This window comes from Jaculus jaculus, chromosome 8, assembly GCF_020740685.1.
Source record: "Jaculus jaculus isolate mJacJac1 chromosome 8, mJacJac1.mat.Y.cur, whole genome shotgun sequence".
NCBI lineage: Eukaryota > Metazoa > Chordata > Mammalia > Rodentia > Dipodidae > Jaculus > Jaculus jaculus.
The window spans coordinates 139,901,775-139,920,783 of record NC_059109.1 but is presented as its reverse complement, the minus strand read 5'-3'; the positions used below and the strand labels follow the sequence as shown (position 1 = coordinate 139,920,783).

General features: G+C 56.5%; 1 protein-coding gene across 2 annotated transcripts; it reads left to right on the top strand.

The window, feature by feature from the left end:
• Positions 1-4,906: 4,906 nt before the first annotated feature.
• On the top strand, positions 4,907-9,616 carry Hrh3 (histamine receptor H3). Of its 2 annotated transcripts, none has more exons than XM_012951429.2 (3): positions 4,907-5,159; positions 6,139-6,305; positions 8,001-9,616. In XM_012951429.2, exons 1-3 carry the CDS (start codon positions 4,907-4,909, stop codon positions 8,919-8,921), a joined length of 1,341 nt encoding a protein of 446 aa, XP_012806883.2. In that variant the 3' UTR covers positions 8,922-9,616. The 2 variants fall into 2 exon arrangements, with proteins under 2 accessions (XP_012806883.2, XP_045013137.1); XM_045157202.1 differs by lacking the exon at positions 4,907-5,159 and adding an exon at positions 5,640-5,947.
• The last annotated feature ends 9,393 nt before the right edge of the window (positions 9,617-19,009 follow it).

Sequence of the window (19,009 nt, the reverse complement as noted above, 5' to 3'; positions counted from 1 at the left end):
TGGCTCATGACTGTAATCCCAGCAATAGAAAGGCTGAGGTAGGAGGATCTCCATGAGTTCCAGGCCAGCCTGGGCTACAGAGTGAGTTTCAGGTCAGCTAGAATGAGACCCTGCCTCAACCACCCTCCCCCCGCCACCAAAAGGCAAATCAAATTGCTCTTAAAGCATGACACAGTGACATCTGAGGATGTCCTTTGACCTCTACATGCGTGTGCATACACACACACCTACACACACACTTGCATCCATACACATGTGATCACACACAAATAAATAAGTAAAAACTCAGATCTTGGCTTTAGTCCAGGCAGGTCTCACAGAAGATTCTAAGCTGGGGCTGGAGGTGTAGACTGGCCAGTGGAAGGAGTGGCAGGGCGTAGGTGGCTGGCCTCCAGTCTCACTGACACAGCCTCCCTCCCTCCCTCTCCAGTCATGTGTAAGGCGTGTGAGCTCTGGCTGCTGTGCCTCCTGCTGATGAGAGCCACTTGTCCTTCCTGACCTCCTTGTCTGCTGAACCCTGGGCATGAGGAGCTTTGGAGACAAGGTCCTGTGACCTCGAAGAGCCTGGTGGGTCATTTAGAGGGATGCCACAAGGACTCTGTCACCACTGAGTCTGGCTCCCAGTCACAGTGCTCGTCCATCCTTTGTAGATGCAATGCCATAGGAAGGCCCCTGGATCACAATTTGCACGTCATAGCACGTGCCCTCACAGCTTATTGTCCCCAGGCTGTGTGCCTGCCGGAGGCTGTCCCTGCAGCCCAGGACACAAACTGCTCCCCAGTGGTGTGAGCTCCAGGCTGTGGGCCCCTCATGTCCTCCTTACTGAAAGTAGGCACCTGGCTGGATGCTGCACATATTCATGCCTATCGATGGGGACGCTGGCTCCCAAAAGGCAGAGTGGGCAGGCGGGAAAACCTGCCCGTGGAGCAGGTGTGGAGCCCTGTGAGGACAGGCTAGCAGGCCACGGGCTCAGCTTGTTACTGGGTGTTTTCCCTGAGGGCCCGGCCCTTTGGGATCTGGACCTATGACCCGACATTCAGAGGCAGCAGGAGCAGGGGCTTAGCCAGTGGATGTGTTCCTGGGCCCACGTGAGACTCGAGTGTGGCCACTGCACTTAGCTGTCATGACAGTCTGGGTGGCCAGTGAACGACAAGAGCTTGTTGCTGTCACCCCTTATGGTGGATGTGTTGTGGTGGGTGTCTGCACGTGACACACACACTGTCAAGTCACGCTGGTGCCCACAGTCACATGCCAGCTATATGGCTCTGGACCAGAGTTCCTTGTCTCTGTCTCCAAGACTTTCCTCCCAGGCCCCTGGGCACTGGCCACTGCCTCTGGATTCCTCCACATGAGCTTGCCCTTTCTGGGATTGTGCTCCATGGCAGGTGCCACACAGTGACCTGCCTGTCCAGTCATCACCTTAGCCCAACCAGACAAGGTACAGTGCCTGGGTGTTGCCACGCTGGAAATTTTTTTTTTTTTGGTCTCAGAGGCCCCCACTTAAGGGCTGAGTCAGGAGTGTGACTCTTGAAAAGGTGAACTCCAGGCCTGTGTGACCCTAGGCAAGTAGCTCTACTTGGGGCATCTGGGAGCTAATGAGGTCATGCTTGTAAGTGCTGGCAAAGAGTCTGGCCAATAGGGGGCGCCCATCACTGCCAGCTGCTGTCCTTACTAAACCTCTGGACTGACCCAGCCTCTCAGCTCTTGCTGGTTTCCATTTTAGAATGATGAAGACCTCCAGGCTCAAAGAAATAGGGTAATTTACCCCCAAGGTCACGTGGCTGGGCTCTCAGTGCTAGGGTATGAGGGGCATGCCCTCAGGAGCTTGGCTTCCTTCTCAGACTTCCCATGAGGGTGGAGGGAGGTGACCTGCAGGACATGGTCACACCATCTGCCCTCTGTGTGTGTGTACCATCTGCCCTCTGTGTGTGTGTGTGTGTGTGTGTGTGTGTGTGAACCATCTGCCCTCTGTGTGTGTGTGTGTGTGAACCATCTGCCCTCTGTGTGTGTGTGTGTGTGTGTGAACCATCTGCCCTCTATGTGTGTGTGTGTGTGTGTACCATCTGCCCTCTGTGTGTGTGTGAACCATCTGCCCTCTGTGTGTGTGTGTGTGTGTGTGTGAACCATCTGCCCTCTGTGTGTGTGTGTGTGTGTACCATCTGCCCTCTGTGTGTGTGTGTGTGTGTGAACCATCTGCCCTCTGTGTGTGTGTGTGTGTGTGTGTGTGAACCATCTGCCCTCTGTGTGTGTGTGTGTGTGTGTGTGTGTGAACCATCTGCCCTCTGTGTGTGTGTGTGTGTGTGTGCACCATCTGCCCTCTGTGTGTGTGTGTGTGTGAACCATCTGCCCTCTGTGTGTGTGTGTGTGTGTGTGTACCATCTGCCCTCTGTGTGTGTGTGTGTGTGTGTACCATCTGCCCTCTGTGTGTGTGTGTGTGTGTGTGTGTGTACCATCTGCCCTCTGTGTGTGTGTGTGTGTCATATATCCCATAACACAGAGGGGCTGGGTTGCCCCTGCCCAGTTGCTGGGATAGGGAAAGATCTACAGGGAAGTATCCTCTGGGCATGGGCAAAGCAGGAATAGTTCAAGTGACCTGGACATTGTGGGTGCATGGTGAGGGAAGGGAATAGCAGGTAGGTCTCCATGTCACCCAGTTCCTAGTTCTGAGTGGGGTCTCAGCCTCCAGTTATCATACTCAGGCTTGGACAACATCCTGCAAGTTTCTGGAGTAATGGCCAATGCCAGGAGAGCTGGGGCTGGGGCTGGGGTTGACTGAGGCTTTGCAAGGACTCTTCAAGCTCTTGATGACACTGAACTCCCGCAACCTCATGCCAAGATAGGGACATTGAAGCTCTGGCCAGTGAGAGTCAGGCACCGCCCCTCTAAACACTCCCCAACTCCATCTCTTGAGGTCCCTGGAGGTCCCATGCTACATGTTTGTCTGGGACAGCCTCTGGGATGAGGTGGTTGGAGGAAAAGGACCTGGGGGGAGTATTGGCTGGGGCCGGGTGAGCCTTGCCCAGCAACACAGGCCATGAGAAGCTTTGGAGGACAGGTTTCAAGGGGTCCACTGAGGACAAGTAGACCTTTCCGCGCAGCTCCAGGGAACTTTGCACTATGATCACTAATTAGGTGCTGGCTCCAGGTATAGTCCTTGTGCCCTGAATGAATTGGTGTGGGGTGAGGGGAAGCTGAAGGGTCTCGAAGAGGAGGAGGTCAGAGAGGACTTCTGGGAAGGGATGTACTGGAATTTGCCCCTCCCCCAGAGCAGACTCTTCAGTCCCCGAGGGGCTGGACTCTTGGGCTTGGAGCTCCTCCATCTAGAGGTCCCTGTCCCTACTCCCCAAAGTTTCTGGGGGCCCACAGGGTTGGGGGAGGGGTGAATCCCCACATGACCACCAGCTGTTGCCAGATTGGGGGTGCCTGGCATAGCGCCTGGGGTCCTGCAGCCCCTCCTGCTCCACCCACACAGACCAGACCGTATCTCCGTTCTCTCGGAGGCATCCACTGATGTGTGCCGCTGGTGACAGAGGAGTCTCTGCTTCCCTCTCCCTCGGGCACTGTTCCCTGTCTGCTGTCTGATGTCTGACTGTTCGCGGGTCCCTGGCCGTTTCCCTGACCGTGGGTGTCTGTGTGTCGGAGTGTGGGCGTGTCTGTCTGTCTGTCTACAGGGACCCACTCTGGCTCACTCTGTCCTTGACCCTAAGTATCTAAGCTCAGGAATGTTGGAGGAGGGGGCTCCCTCCCACCGCTCTCCTCCCCTCCCCCTCCCCCAGGCGCTAACGCAGCTGCCTCTACCGGCTGCACCTGGCGCTCAGTGACCCCGCCTGTCCGCTGCACCAGTGACCACCCAACGAGCTGTCTCCAGGGAATAGGTGGTCTGCTCCAAGCTGCTGGCGGGTCCTTCCTCCACCTGGGGCCGCTGAGTCTTGGGTGAGCATGCACTGCTCCAGGCTGGGTCCGCTTGGTCTCGATTTTTTTCCCCTTATGTAACTACACATCTGTGTGCGCCTTGCAGGTCACCCTGGACCCTGCTCTGGGGCCTGACCATGCGGAAGCTGAAACCCACAGACCCGTGCATACGAAGGTGGAGAGATCCCTGGCTGTAAAAGCACTCTTAGAGACCCCTCCCCAGCCCTTCTCCTATGGACATTTCTTCCCTTGCAAACCTATTTTCTCAAAGCAAGAAGCAAGACGGGGTCCCGCGGGCAAGTACCTTGGAGCAGGGTGCAGGCATTTCCCCCCAACCCCACCCCAGGTCTCCAAAGGCGCAGGGGCTACGGACAAGAGTCAAGCAGGGGTCACCGGGGCCGAGGACACAGGAACGGGCGGGCAGTCCAGAGACGGGGCCCCAGGCGCGACCTCAGGTGAGCCCCCAGCCCCGTGGCCCGGGGGTGCCCGGGTCGGGCTCCCTGCCAGCTGCCTTGAGCACCGGGGCGGGGGCTCCAGTCGGCTGGGCGGGCACGCGGCGCTGTCCGTGGTGCTGCCCGCGCCGGGCGGGGCGGGGGCGGGGCGGAGGCGGGGCGAGGGCGCCAGCCAATGGCGGGGGCTCTGCGCGGGGCGCGGGGGGCTGCCGACCGGGCGCGGGGCGCACTCGGCTGCGCGCTGTGCTCGGGGGTGCACGGACGCTCGGAGGGCGCCTGGGGCTCTGGCTTGGCTCCCGCTGCAGCAGTCGCGCCGCCCGCCCCGCTCCGGCTGGACTCCGGCCCCAGCCCCCTCTGCGCCGCCCACCCCGGCCCCGGCCCCGGCCCCGGCCCCGCGGACCATGCGCCGGGCGCCCCCCGGGAAACCGGGCTGGGCCGAGAGCCGGCAAAGACGAGGCTCCCGGGCGGGGACCGCCCCTGGCCGCCCAGCTCGCGGCCCGCACCCTGCCCCGCGCCCGGGCGCCGTGTGAACCCGCGGGGCCATGGAGCGCGCGCAGCCCGACGGGCTGCTCAACGCGTCGGGGGCGCTGGCGGGCGAGGCGGCGGCGGCCAGCGGGGCAGCGCGCGGCTTCTCGGCCGCCTGGACCGCGGTGCTGGCTGCGCTCATGGCGCTGCTCATCGTGGCCACGGTGCTGGGCAACGCACTGGTCATGCTCGCCTTCGTGGCGGACTCGAGCCTCCGCACCCAAAACAACTTCTTTCTGCTCAACCTCGCCATCTCCGACTTCCTCGTGGGTAAAGGCCCCAGCCCCCGCCCGCTGGTGGAGCCCGGGGCGGGGGGCGCGCGCGGAGCCGGCCGGGGCTCGGCCCTGGGGTGTCTGCGGCGGGCCGGGGAAAGGGCGCGGTGGGCGCAGGCGAAGTTCCTCGCCTCCCAGGCGGCGGGACAGGGGCTGCCCCGGGAAGTCCCCGGGGAAGCGGCCCCAGCCACCGGGCGAGGGTGCAGCGCCGGTTCCAGCGCCGCAGCCAAACAAAGGCGGCGGTGTCGGCGGGCTCAGGACGCGGGGAGGGCGCTGGGGGAGACTTGGGGGAGGGGATTTGGGGAGCTGTGTTGGGGAAGGGGGCCGTGGGGAAGGCGGGGGTGGGTGCGGGAGATGCTCCGAGGAGCGTGCTCTCACGTGTCCCTGCTCTGCTGCCGACTGGGGGGCGGGGCCCCACGCGGAGGGGGCCGGAGCGCCAGACACCTGTTGGGGCTGCGAGCTGCGTCTCCCAGACGCTGGAAGCCGGGTTTGGCGCTGAGAGCGGCTGGCGGAGCTGCAGCCAAGCGCCCTTTAAGCCGAGAGAAAAGATTTCTCGGTTTTTAAGCTGAGGAGGAAGGCTGTGCGACAGCCAGGACGGGGGCTAGGCTCCAGCATAGGTGATGATTAGAGAGGCTAGGCTCTGTCTTCCCCCTTCCGAGGCTGACAGAGCTGGCAGAAGCCCAGGCTCTGATCTTAAAACGCTCAAAGGTCCCCTTGTGGGGGTCCTTCCTCCTGCCTTCAAGTCCAGGAGATGCCTGTGGGCTTGGGGCACCACGGGTACCGAAGGTTGGTAGCCATTCAGATTTGCGCCTGGCGAGGAGGCGGGTAAGATAGAGTTGGTCCCAGAAGGGTGGCTGCCCTGTGATGTCCAGGCTTCTCCCCCTCTCTCTGCCCCCAGACCCGCCAGCGGTGGTCCTCCCATTTGCCTGCTCTCCCACCCCATCCCTGGTGGTCCCACCACAGTCTCTTTCCCACAGGCGCCTTCTGCATCCCGCTGTATGTGCCCTATGTACTGACCGGCCGCTGGACCTTTGGCCGAGGTCTCTGCAAGCTGTGGCTGGTGGTGGACTACCTGCTGTGTGCCTCCTCCGTGTTCAACATCGTGCTGATAAGCTACGACCGCTTCCTGTCCGTCACTAGAGCGGTGAGTCCTAGGACGTGGGGCTGGAGTTTGCTCTGTAGGGCGGGGAGAGCTGGGCACGCGACAGCCACTTCTGAGCTGCGAGTTGGTGTCCAGTGAGCGTGCTCCTTCAGTGGCCATTGGTTACCAAATAAGACTGGCACCGGCACTGGCAGGAGGCAGGAGACCGGCCTGGTGGCTCCTGGTGCTGCTTCTGCAGGAAGGGCGTCAGACCCCCAGCCTTGCTCTGTGGTGGGTCCAGCATCCTGTGAGTTGAGGGCAAGTCTGCATCCCTCCCTTTCATGAATGTGAGGTGCACACACAACTCCGGGGAAGCAGACCATCATGGCTCCTGACTGCACAGGGTCCCCTTGTCATGAGTGGCTGGAAACTCCCTAGAGCCACCTGCCTGGGAGCTAGTTGGGCACTGGCATAGGGTGGGGCTGCAGTGGCCACTCTTTCACTTTTTCTTTTCTTTTCTTTTTATTGTTTGCTATACTGGGAATTTAACCGAGGGGCTCAAGCATGCTAGGCAAGTGCTCTACAACTGAGCCATGTGTCCAGCCCCACTTCCTCATCTGGATGACTTGCCCACAGCAGGTTTTTTCCCTTGAATATTTATTTATTTATTTAAAAGAGAGAAGGGGAAAGAGGCACATAGAGAAAGAGAATGGACATGCTAGGACTTCCAGCCACTGCAAATGAACTCCAGATGCATGTGCCACCTTGTATGCATCTGGCTTCCATGGGTCCTGGGGAATCCAACCTGGATCCTTTGGTTTCGCAGGCAAGCACCTTAATCTCTAAGCCATCTCTCCAGCTCCACAGCAGGTTTTATCAGGAGCCCTCTGAGGAATAGTGTTCAAAGAGGAGCATGGGACCCTCTTGAGCCTCACCTTGTCCCTTACACCCCTCCTTGAGCCACCAGGAGAGTGAGGCAGTTGTAAGCCTCCTGTGAGCTTAAGAAAGGTGACATCCAAAAGGCCCTCAGCGCGGTATTGGCACACGGCAGGTGCACCCTAGTGCTGTGGTTAGCAGTAGCTCTGACCCCCATCTCATGGTCCCCAAGACAAAAGCTATCAGTGTCAGGGCAGCTATCAGGACCTCCGGGCTTCTTCTGGCTGTCCCATCAGGACCCTTGCCCCCTCCTGCCACACTGCTCCCTGCTGGCCGGTTGCTCTGGAGGACTTGCCGGTCCCACCTTCTCTGAGCATGCTCCTTGCAGAGGTCGTGCTGTAGAGGCGAGGTACTTGGCTCTTCTGGTTTGTGTGAGAGGGCTCTCCAGCAGTGGACCGGTACATGGCTTCATTCCTGCATTTCTAGCTCGAGGGTTGAGGAGTGAGCAGCACAGCAGAGACAGGGCTGGGTCCTCTTCCTTCGGCACAGCAAGTCTCTAGAGATGACCCAGGCCCTTGCAAGGTCCTCTCATCAGAAACAGTTGTGTGTGGCTCCTGGGCATGGCTGACAAACCTGGAGATGGTGATACAGTAGCCAAAGGCAAGCTCACGGGTGATGAGGGATGATACCAAGGCAGGATTCTCGTTGATTGTGAGAGGCTTTGGAAGGGTGTCAGGATATGGCTAGCCAGAGGGCACAGGCAGGGAGGGTCTGTGGGGAAGCCGGACATGGCTGCAAGCCCAGAGCAGTCACAGGTGCATAGAGGGCACCCTGCGCTCTCAGTGCAATGACCCTTCCTCTTACCTGCATGTGCCTCTGCAGGTCTCATACCGGGCCCAGCAGGGGGACACGCGGCGGGCGGTGCGCAAGATGGCGCTGGTGTGGGTGCTGGCCTTCCTGCTGTATGGACCAGCCATCCTGAGCTGGGAGTACGTGTCTGGTGGCAGCTCCATCCCTGAGGGCCACTGCTATGCTGAGTTCTTCTACAACTGGTATTTCCTTATCACGGCCTCCACGCTTGAGTTCTTCACGCCTTTCCTTAGCGTCACCTTCTTCAACCTCAGCATCTACCTGAACATCCAGAGGCGCACCCGCCTCCGGCTAGATGGGGCCCGTGAGGGTGGCCCTGACCCTCCTCCAGAGGCCCAGCCCTCGCCACCCCCTGCACCGCCCAGCTGCTGGGGCTGCTGGCCAAAGGGGCAAGGGGAGGCCATGCCTCTGCACAGGTATGGGCTGGGTGAGGCAGGCCCTGGTGCTGAGGCTGGGGAGGCGGCCCTGGGGGGCGGCAGCGGCGGAGGAGCTGCAGCCTCACCCACCTCCAGCTCTGGCAGCTCCTCGAGGGGTACCGAGAGGCCCCGTTCACTCAAAAGAGGTTCCAAGCCATCGGCATCCTCGGCATCCCTAGAGAAGCGCATGAAGATGGTATCCCAGAGCATCACCCAGCGCTTCCGGTTGTCACGGGACAAGAAGGTGGCCAAGTCCTTGGCCATCATCGTGAGCATCTTTGGGCTCTGTTGGGCCCCATACACACTCCTGATGATCATCCGAGCTGCTTGCCATGGCCACTGCGTCCCCGACTACTGGTACGAGACGTCCTTCTGGCTTCTGTGGGCCAACTCGGCTGTCAACCCTGTCCTCTACCCGCTGTGCCACTACAGCTTCCGCCGAGCCTTCACCAAACTGCTCTGTCCCCAGAAGCTCAAGGTCCAGCCCCACGGCTCCCTGGAGCAGTGCTGGAAGTGAGCCACTGCTCTGCCCTCCGGCCGCCACGCCCTGCGTTCTCTTTCCTGGGCAGCCCCCAGGTGCGGGCCTTGCCTTGTCCACGGCACACTCTAAACGTCACAGCAGCCCCTTAGGTCATCTGCCCTGCAGTAGGGCAGCCTGGTGGGCTGGCTGGGGAGCCCTCGATGGTGGAACTGGAACATGCTGTCTGGTCCCTCCACCGCATCCCACTTCAGCTCAGAAGGGACAGTCCAGGGGTCCCAGGCATGTTGTCTACCCCACAGACAGTGCAGTGGCCCGTGATGTCCCCCTTTTGCACACTTAGTGGTTGGTGTACTCCCAAATGCAGAATTGTGTGTGTGTGTGCCCCAGGCTCCTGCCCCAGCAGTGTGCCCTGCATGTGCACACACTCCCCACACACCCACCATACAGCGCATACCTTCCCTGTTCCCAGCCAGCAGGGAATGCTGCCCTTTTTGCCTCTATTCTTGCTTAAGCCCAGGGCCTGGCTCCTTCATTCTTCTCCTTCCCAACTCTCTACCCAGTCAAGTGTCAAGTGCCCCAGGAACCTAGAAGCCGTTCTCTGCTCTTCCATTCTGGGTATTTTCAGGAAGACGAAGAAGAAGAAAACACGTCTGTGAACTTGATGTTCCTTGGATGTTTAATCAAGAGAGACAAAATTGCCAAGGAACTCAGGGCTGGATTGGCAGGTGTGGGCTCCCACGCCCTCCTCCCTCCATGCTGCGGCTTCCGGCTGAGCTCTTCCAGCTGCTTCTGCCCGCCCCGCCTCCGGGCTCAGGACGATGCCCAACTGGTAGTGATGCCTGCTTGACTGTCCAGAGCCTGCCCCTTCTGTGCAACCAGGATTTCTCTAGGAAGGGTCCTAGCTGTGTCCCAGGGTACCCAAGGCTTTCAGGAAAGTCAGCAGGAGAGCGGAGCTGGGGACGCCTGGGAGGGCCGCTTTGCCTTGTCCTGTGCAACTGCCTCAGGCACTCTGCATGCTGTGCCATCCGTGCCCGCTGCGCTGCCTCTGCCAATGTGAAGACACAATAAAGTGTATTTTTGTATGGGTGCTGATCTCTGAAGACTTTGTGGGAGTGGCCAGAGCTCCAGGGCCCTGGTGGGAGGCCCCAGGGAAATGAGAATGTGAAACACAGACCTCGACAGACCTCGTCGTTGTAAGTGGGGGACTACTGGACAAAAAGCCAAGTGGCCACCCCAGGGTTCAACCGCCACAAGAGGTTGTGCCCTAGCATTGCCCTCACTGAGGGACCCCACACTCTTCAAGTTCTGGCTTGAAGTGGCAGGAGAGGGGACCTGGCTTCAGGAGTGTGACATGGTGCTGGCAAGGGCTCATATCTGCTTAAACATATGGACCCACAGCCTAAATATAGCTAGGCCACCCCATGATGGGTCTCTGCTTCCTTGGCAAATTTCATCCATCTTCACGACCATGACCTTGCACCTGGTAGTGGGGCTGTGCTATATCAAGATGCAGGGTCCAGTGAGAGTCTTGGGCATGTCCTATACATCAAGGGACAGGGGTGGCCTAGGGGCTGGAGGGACCATAGAAGGTTTCTAGGGGGTGGTGGATGCAAATGGGTTTGCTGGTGGTTGGAGATAGAGAGGTGCCATCCCAGGCAAAGGGCTGGCAGTGGTTGGGGCAAGTGAGAAGATGAGAGGATGGAGAGAGGGTGGTGCCCTCCTCCATGAACAGTCACAGTGGTCACCCTTACCTATGTGCCGAACAGTCCACTTGGAACAGGACAGCTTGGAGGGCCTTGCCCTTGGCTCTCACCTAACCATTGCCTCACTCTGTAGGGTCCTCATCTTCCCTCCCCTGAGCACAGGAGAACCTGCCATCTTGCAGCCTGGCACTATGGAGTGGGCTTTGCCACAGCATGGGCCAACAGCCCACAAGACCTTTCTTCGCACCCCAGCTAAACCTGCATGTGCTCTTTCCCAACTCCCTGGAATGCTTCTCCAACCTTTTGCAGACCCCTGTGCCCTCTGACTCTTTCCTACTTCCCTTGAGTTCAGGCAGGACACTCTTCCTGACACAAAACACGCAGTCTCTTCCTTGGTCACCAGAGTGCGGCATACGCTTGGGGACACTGGGCCTTCCTTTACAGTTCTTGCCCCCTGTGACTCCCTGCCCCTGGGCTGGGCCCTGTCCTCGGCTGTTGAAAGCAGTGAGGAAGGATGCCACCTTCTGCACCAAGGGGTCCCTCCTTCCAGTCCCTGGAAGGTCCTGCCCTTCACCTCTGCAGGTTGGCACTGGCCTCCCTCGCTGTGAACCAGGTGTGGCCTCCCCAGCAGGTGTCTGTCCCTGAAGCCCAGAGAGAGATGAGAAGGACAAAGGACTGCTCTCCTCAGCGACGGGCACTTCCACGCGACAGCACGGCCAGCACCCGGGCTGCCCCTCCACCCGGCCCTGCTAAATGGCTACAAATTGGAGGATAAAAGCATGGGCTTTCAAGCAATTTTGCCTTCAATCTCTGGAAACTGCCGCTCCTGGAGCCGCTGTGTGGGGATGGAGGAGGAGAGAAGAAAGACACGGAGCCTATTGGGCCCGCGTCTGCAGCAAACAAACAGCGGAGGGGGTCTTCTGCAGTCCCAGCCCTGAGGAGACAAAGCTGAGCCAGGGCCCAGCAGCGCAGCTGTTGTTGACTGAGCACCTACTGTGCACGGGCGTGGGGAGGCAGGCGGGCGGTGGAGCAACACACATGTGGTCCCTGAGCTGGAGGCTGCAGACGGAGAAACAGGCAGTGCCAGGACACAGCTGCCCTGGGGCTGGGTGGTGGCTGGCCACCCACCAGAAGCCATTGTCAGCCCACCTGGAATAGGGCCATGAGCAGGCTGAGGACTGCCTGGAGGAGTGGGGCTCAAGGTGAGCAGGGCCTGGGGCTGGCACTGGCCGTGGGTGTCAGTTGACTCCTCTGCCCTGCTGCTGGTTCTGAGAGTGCCCCACGGGCACAGCTTTCGGACACAAGCCGGCTGGGGCGTCTTCTCAGCCTGCATGGGCACTGTCAGCCCCCAAGGACCTCAGCAGGCAATCCTACTTGGCTGTAACTGGTCAAATGTTTGTGAGCCAAGGCGGTGAGCAGGAATGGCTGGGGTCTCCCTGGAAAGGCATCCAGAGCCCTGCAGTGCAGGATTTCTGCTTGGCTGCTGTGGTCTCTCTGTGCCCCATCCTGCCCCGGCGCTACTGGGAGGGCTCTGGGGGTATGAGGAACCTTTCACCAACAGTTGTTTGATGCACCAGTTGGGTGCTGGCCCAGGTGAGCACCTCAAGTCCTCCCAGGGACGCTTTCCATCCTGTAGAGCAGACAGCTGGGCCGGGAGGCTGGGGACGCACCACGCATGGCACAGCAGTCTGCAGGGGTCGGTGTCTGAAGCGTACTCCGGTGCCAAGGCCACGGTCCTTCCAACCCATTGCTTCTTCCTGGAGCAATGCTGAGCGCTGCTCCCATGAGATGGCCGCGTCTGAGCCAGTCCCTTCTGTGGGACTGTGCCTTCCTGAAGGGTAGGGGGTGGGGGGCAGAGTCTAAGCCCTGTCACCTATGACCTATGTGCATGGCAGACAGCAGAGTGTCTTCAGGATGGGGAGCACAGTGGGACATCTGGGAAAGGTTCCATGAACCCCAGAACCAATCCTCAGTTCTATTCATCTTAGCACAGAGCACTTGCTGGCCACCTCGTTGCATCTTCCACTGCGTTGGCACGGCAAGAACCAGAAAGCAGCCCCTGCCCTCCCCAGACCCTTGCTGAGTCTGTGCTGCGGGGAAGAGAAGGCAGGAGCAGCAGCAGTGGGATCAAGGCCCAATTGCCCAGGTTGCACAAGTACTTCCAAGGGAAACTGAGGCCCAGGAGGCAGGAGTTGCCCCAGTCTCACTAGTAGGTATGTGTCAAGGCATCCTAAGAGGGTGGCCATGCCAGCAAGTGTCAGAGGCTGTGTGGAGGCAGTGGAGGTCATGGGCTCTGCTTCTCCTCTGAGGCCTGGGGCAGCATAACCCCAAGATGGCTCACAGGCCCGCCCCCGCCCACCCGCCAGCAGGAAGTAGCTCTTTGGGCCGCTGCAGGCCTCCCTGTCATTACCAAAATTGCTGCATTGTTGGCGGTGCCTGCACCTGCTGCCAGTGGATAGCAGCGTGCTAACCTGTCATTAAGCACCCGCAGGGTCCCCCCTCCTGCAGGCGGGCGGACTACGGGGGGGTGGCTGGGGGAGGGCCCTGCTGCCCCAGACCTGGAGGGCTTGCCTCCCACAGCTTCTCTCTGCCCGCCTCACAGTGAGTGGGGTGAGAGCACAGGATCCGTGTTCAGCCCAAACATGGCAGCTTTCTCACTGTGGAGCCAAAGCAGGTCCTTTAGCCTTGAGGACCAAACAGGACCAAATAGGACAGAGGGACATCTTGCTCTGGGTACCCAGGCCCTTGTGGTACCTGAGTGTTCAGGGCTGGGGTGGGGCACCCAGGGACTGGGAACTGCACAAGCGGAGTCAGGGTTAAGGGCTGGGAGACAACTGCACAGGGGCCATGGCAGGAGCTGAGGGATAAGCAGGACTTCCGCACCTGCCTGGGAAGGGTCACCACGGCACCACTCCAAGAAATGTGCTCGGGCCATAACATCAAGGACAACTTGAGGCTGTAACACATCACCTCAGGCTCCACTTGGAGCCCTTTTCTTAAACTTCTCTACAGTGGCTTCTGTTCTTCCCACTTCATGATGATGAAACCGAAGCAGAAAAGGGTAAGTGACTTGCTCAACATCCCACAGCTGAAGAAAAGCCACACTGGGGCTGGCTTCTTATAGAACCATGTCCTAACTCAACGTGGCTCTCAGGGCCACCATCTCACCTGCTCAGGAGATGTTCTTCTCTACAAAACCACTCCTTCCTCACAGTTGGCTCTGTGGGGTCACCTTGTCTTGAGCTCAGGATGGTGGGCTTCCAGGATAGCCATGTAGAGTCACCAGGATGGGCTGAAATGGCACATATCCTTCCAGCCAGTCACAGTTGGCTGGATCCCTGGGAAGGATAAAACTTCGAGAGCTGTAGTTGCTCTGGGCAGTATCCAAGACTGTCTCACCAAGGCCACTGATGGAGGGAGCGCACCTGAGCATCCAACATGGGAGGAAAAGTGAGAGGAGAGCTGGAAGGAGACAACTTCCTGATGCCATTGTTGGAGCAACTTGATCCAGCCTTGCCTGAAGCTGACATAGTGCCTGGGTCATAAGTCACCAGATACACGTTTCCTAAAGCCATATAAGATGTGCTTTTGTAATTGTCATGGGAAAAACATCCCTTCCCAACATGGCCCATGGTGGTCTCCTACCATCTCAGGGCAAAGCAGATCGTGTCTACCCATGGCATGTCTGTGTCATTGACTAATAAAAACAGGGGTCCATTATTAGTCAATAACAGATTTGTTAATGTGTGTTGATAGGAAAATATCTCATTATTATTATTTATTTATTTGAAAGAGAAAGAGAATGGGCACACCAGGGCCTCTAGTCACTGCAAACAAACTCCAGACATGTGTGCCCCCTTGTACATCTGGCTTATGTAGGTATTGGGCAATCAAACCTGGGTCCTTAGGCTTCATAGGCAAGTGGCCTAACTGCTAAGCCATCTTTCCAGCCCTCACTGTTTTTATCACGTGAGCTTTAATATTTATTTACTTATTTACTTGCAAACAGAGATAGATAGATAGATAGATAGATAGATAGATAGATAGATAGATAGATAGATATAGATGGATAAAGAGAAAATGGGTCCACCATGGCCCCTTGCCACTGAAAATGAACTCCAAATGCATGTGCTACTTTGTGCAGTCGGCTTTACATGGGTACTGGGGAATTGAACCTGGGCTGGCAGGCTTTGCAAGCAAATGCCTTAACTGCTGAGCCTTTACCCAGTGCCCATGTGAGAGTGGATGTGTGTGTTTTGGTTTTTGAGTCAGAGTCTCGCTGTAGCACAAACTGACCTGGAATTCACTCTGTAGTTTCTGGTGGGCCTTGAACTCACGGTGATCCTCCTATTTCTGTTTTGCAAGTGCTGGGATTGAGGGTGTGCACTACCACGCCTGAACTGTGTGTGTTTTTGAGACAGGGTCTCACTCTGTAGCCCAGACTGGCCTCAAACTCATGACAATTCTCCTGTGTCAGTCTTCCAAGTGCTAGGGCCACCATGCTCAGCACCAGTTCCCACTGTCAACATGGCTAAAAGCAGCCAGTAGTATATACACGCCTGTATGGTGGGGGGCTGCCGTGACGTTTTCTTCCCAGATTAGCTAGTCCACTACTTTTCAATTCAGCCTCAATATCTCAGGGCACAGACGCGATGTCAACAAATCCCTGGCCAGGCTGTAACATGAACAGCCTCTGGGCTCATTCCAATAGAAGATCCAGTTCTACCTGAAGCCTTGTCAGCACAGGCTTTATGGGCTACATCTCCATCCGCAATCTGCTTGCCTGGTACCCACAGGAATTGTTTACTGAGATTCGGCCTCACAGAGCCAGGAGTGGTGGCTCACGCCTGTAATTCCCGCACTTAGGAGAGTGAGGCAGGAGGACGGCTGCAAATCTGAGGCTAGCCTGGGCTAGAGAGTAAGAAACCCTGTCTCTCAAAATAAAGAATTCATCTTCTAGCATTCTAGTGCTTCTCTTGTCCCTATCTTCAAACTCTTCCAAATTCCTCTTATAAACCAGTTGTTCCAAAGGTTTAAGAATCATGGGGTCATATTTAGTCACAATAATGACCCCATTTATGGTACCATTTTTTTTTTTTTGTACAATATAACCTTGGTATCGCTGTGAGAAAATACCTGAAGAAAAATACTTATGGGGAGAAAGATTTACTTGGCTCACAGTTTCAGAGGGTTCAATATGTGGTCACTTGGTGCCATGGGGCAAAGTGTCTTGAAGAACGGCTTCTTCACATCCTGGCATACAGGAAACGGAAGAAAAGACAAGAACCCAGGATAGCCTTTTCAGACACAGCTCCAGTGCCTGTGTGGGTAAAGTGCATGCTCACATGTACCAGGAGGGCATCTGTGGGAGGAGGAGCTTGCTTTTCCTCCAGCTTCAGCCGTGTGCTGGCCTGTTCTAGGTGCTACTTCACCCAGAGCTCCAATTGGGAGGAAAGAGCTCCTTGATCTTAGCTCCTCCCTGAGGCCCCTAGTAGGGTGCTCTGAGGCTGTGAGGATCTGTGGGGGTCATACAGACATCTCCAGGGACCAGATCTGGCCTCAGGACATCCCTTTAGTCCCCCAAGAGCTCCAACTGCTCCTCCATGGCCCCAGTGGGCTACATAGGTGAGGCCTCTTCACACAAAGACAGGTGTCGCTGGAGAGTGGCAGCTACTGGGCTATACTACAGATGCTAGGGAGGGCAGCTGATTTCAAGTGGCTGTGTCCCAGAGTTCCTGCTGCCACCTGGGTTCATCCTCTCCACAAACATTTCTGAGAGTAACTGGGGAACTGCTGCAGCTGGGCCCTTCCCAGAGTCTCCTATTGAGATCTGCCTCTTTCTTCTTACCTTCCTTCCTTCCTTCTTTTTTTTTTTTTTTTTTTTTTTTTTTTTTTTTTTTTTTTTTTTTTTTTTTTTTTAAGGTAGGCTTTCACTCTATCTCAGGCTGATCTGGAATTCACTATGTAGTCTCAGGGTAGCCTCGAACTCAAGGTGATCCTCTTACCTCTGCCTGGGATTAAAGGTGTGCACCACCACGCCCGGCTGCATATTTCTTTTGAGATTGCCACAGATTTGCATGCTGTTGAGATTTGAAGGAATAGCCCTTTACACTGTGGGACCTGGGGCAGGATGGTCAGAAGCCGCAGGTCAGGCCAGGAGATAGCCACCACCAAAGCATTTAGTGTTCATCCCACCACATCTCTGTGCTTAGTTCTACCTCAGCAAACTTACACTGTGGTGAAGCATATACAACATAAAGGGCTCCTTCTGGACTCAGTGGTTAAAGGGCTTGCTTGCAAAAAGCCTGACAGCCTGAGTTCGGTTATCCAGTTCCCATGTAAATCCAGATGTAAAAAGTGGTACATGCATCTGTAGTTATTTTTTGCAGTGGCAGGATCCCCTGATGTGTTCATTCTTTCTCTCTCCCTCCCTTTCAAATAAATACAAATATTTTTAAAAGTTTCCTTCTGCCACCTCTGTGTGTGTGTGTGTGGGGGGGAACTTTTTGCCTTTTTGTTTTTCGAAGTAGGGTCTCACTCTAGCCCAGGCTGACCTGGAACTCACAACTTCATTCCCCCATTAGGCCCATTCAGTGCCATTCGTGTTATCTTGTGACTGTTATCACCCATCTTTGGAACATGTTTTGTGTTGTGTTTAGTTTAATTTTTTTCTTTCTGGTTTTTTGAGGTAGGGTCTCACTCTAGCCCAGGCTGACCTGGAATTAACTATGCAGTCTCAGAGTAGCCTCTAACTCATGGCGATCCTCCTACTCTGCCTCCCAAGTGCTGGAATTAAAGGCGTGCACCACCATGCCCAGCTAATTTTTAAAAAAATATTTCATATTTACTTTTTCATTTTGGGAGTGAGAGAGTGACAGCGAGAGCAAGAGCAAGAGAGAGAGAGAGAGAATAAGAGAATGGGCACGCCAGGGCTTCCTGCCACTGCAAATGAACTCCAGATGTATGGCCACCATGTGCATCTGGCTTATGTGGGTCGTGGGGAGTCAAACCCAGGCCATTAGGCTTTGCAGGCAAGTACCTTAACCACCAAGCCATCTCTCTAGCCCCATAAATATTTTTATTTATTTATTTGCAAGCAGAGAGATAGCAAATAGAGAGAGAGGCCATACCAGGTTTTCAGCCACTGCAAACAAATTTCAGATGCATGTGTTACTGTGCATCAGGCTTTACATGGATACAGGGGAATCAAACCAGGGTTGTTAGGCCTTGCGGGCAAGGGCTTTAAATGCTGAGCCATTTCTCCAGCCCTTTAGTTTAATTTCTGAGACAAGGCCTCATTCTGTAGCCTAGGCTGGTCTTGAACTCCAAACCCTCCTGAGAGCTAGGATGTCACTACCATGCTCAGCTCTTAGGAACATTTTCTTCTTCTTCTTTTGTTTTTGTTTTGTTTTGTTTTGAGGTAGAGTCTCGTCTAGCCCAGGCTGACCTGGAATTCACTATGTAGTCTCAGGGTAGCCTTGAACTCACAGCGATCCTCCTACCTCTGCCTCCTGTGTGCTGGGACTAAGGGTGTGCGCCACCACACCCAGCTTTTTAGGAACATTTTCATCTTCACACTGGTGCCTGCAATCAGTCACACACAAAGTTCCAAGAGGCTTTTCACACATGTGGATCCCACCTCTGAGGATCCCTCCCACTGCCTTCTGCTGGCCGCTTCTCCAGCTCCATTGCTTCCAGAACAGTGTGTGGACAGGAGCTCTGCAGATGACCTTTTGAGACTGCCTTTTCTCTTAGCCAAGTCTCCCAGAGCCCACTCTCCTTTCTGTCTGAGCAGTGTCCCACTCTTGTGTCTGTGCTGTCACCAGTTAGCTTCTTAGCAGGGCCCAGGGTGATGCATTAGAAACAGCGTTCCCCAGCACGCACAGACTCCCTTCCTGTCTCCAGCCTCAGGCCAGTGTTATCCCAGGCTTGGGGCCAGCATAATGCATGCTGAGCCCTTATAGAACGCTGGCAGCTTCAAACCATGGTGGTCCATTCTGTGAAGGCTGAGTGGGCGTGTGGGCTGCCCTCAGCTTCCCAAGCAGAGGCATGTCATGGGGTGCCTGTGCAGAGCATTGGGCACCGAGAGCAGAAGCCTGGAGTGCAGCCTCCATTGGCCCAGGACCAGTGGTTGGGCATCAGGGCATGGGGAGGCAGCACTGTGAGCTCTGTCTGTGAGAAGGCAGAACGTTTCACAGGCTGCTGCTTCTTGGAAGAAGGGCCAGACCCAGCAGGGGGACTGGTCAGATGGCTTCTGTGACAATCTGAGGGAGGAGTTGGGTTCTGGGTAGTTCTATGTTTGAGCTGATGGGCTGCTGTGGACGAGGAGAGGAAACTGGGTCACAGGAATGCCTAAACTAGCATCTTATGAACTTTATGCATATCTGGCTTTATGTGGTTAATGAGGAATTGAACCTGTGC

Excerpts from the sequence above, each read along its gene's own strand:
- Hrh3 (XM_012951429.2), top strand. The coding sequence starts at position 4,907 with ATGGAGCGCGCGCAGCCCGACGGGCTGCTCAACGCGTCGGGGGCGCTG. Across the intron at positions 5,160-6,138 it reads CATCTCCGACTTCCTCGTGG|GCGCCTTCTGCATCCCGCTG; the intron begins GTAAAGGCCCCA and ends TCTTTCCCACAG. Across the intron at positions 6,306-8,000 it reads TCCTGTCCGTCACTAGAGCG|GTCTCATACCGGGCCCAGCA; the intron begins GTGAGTCCTAGG and ends GTGCCTCTGCAG.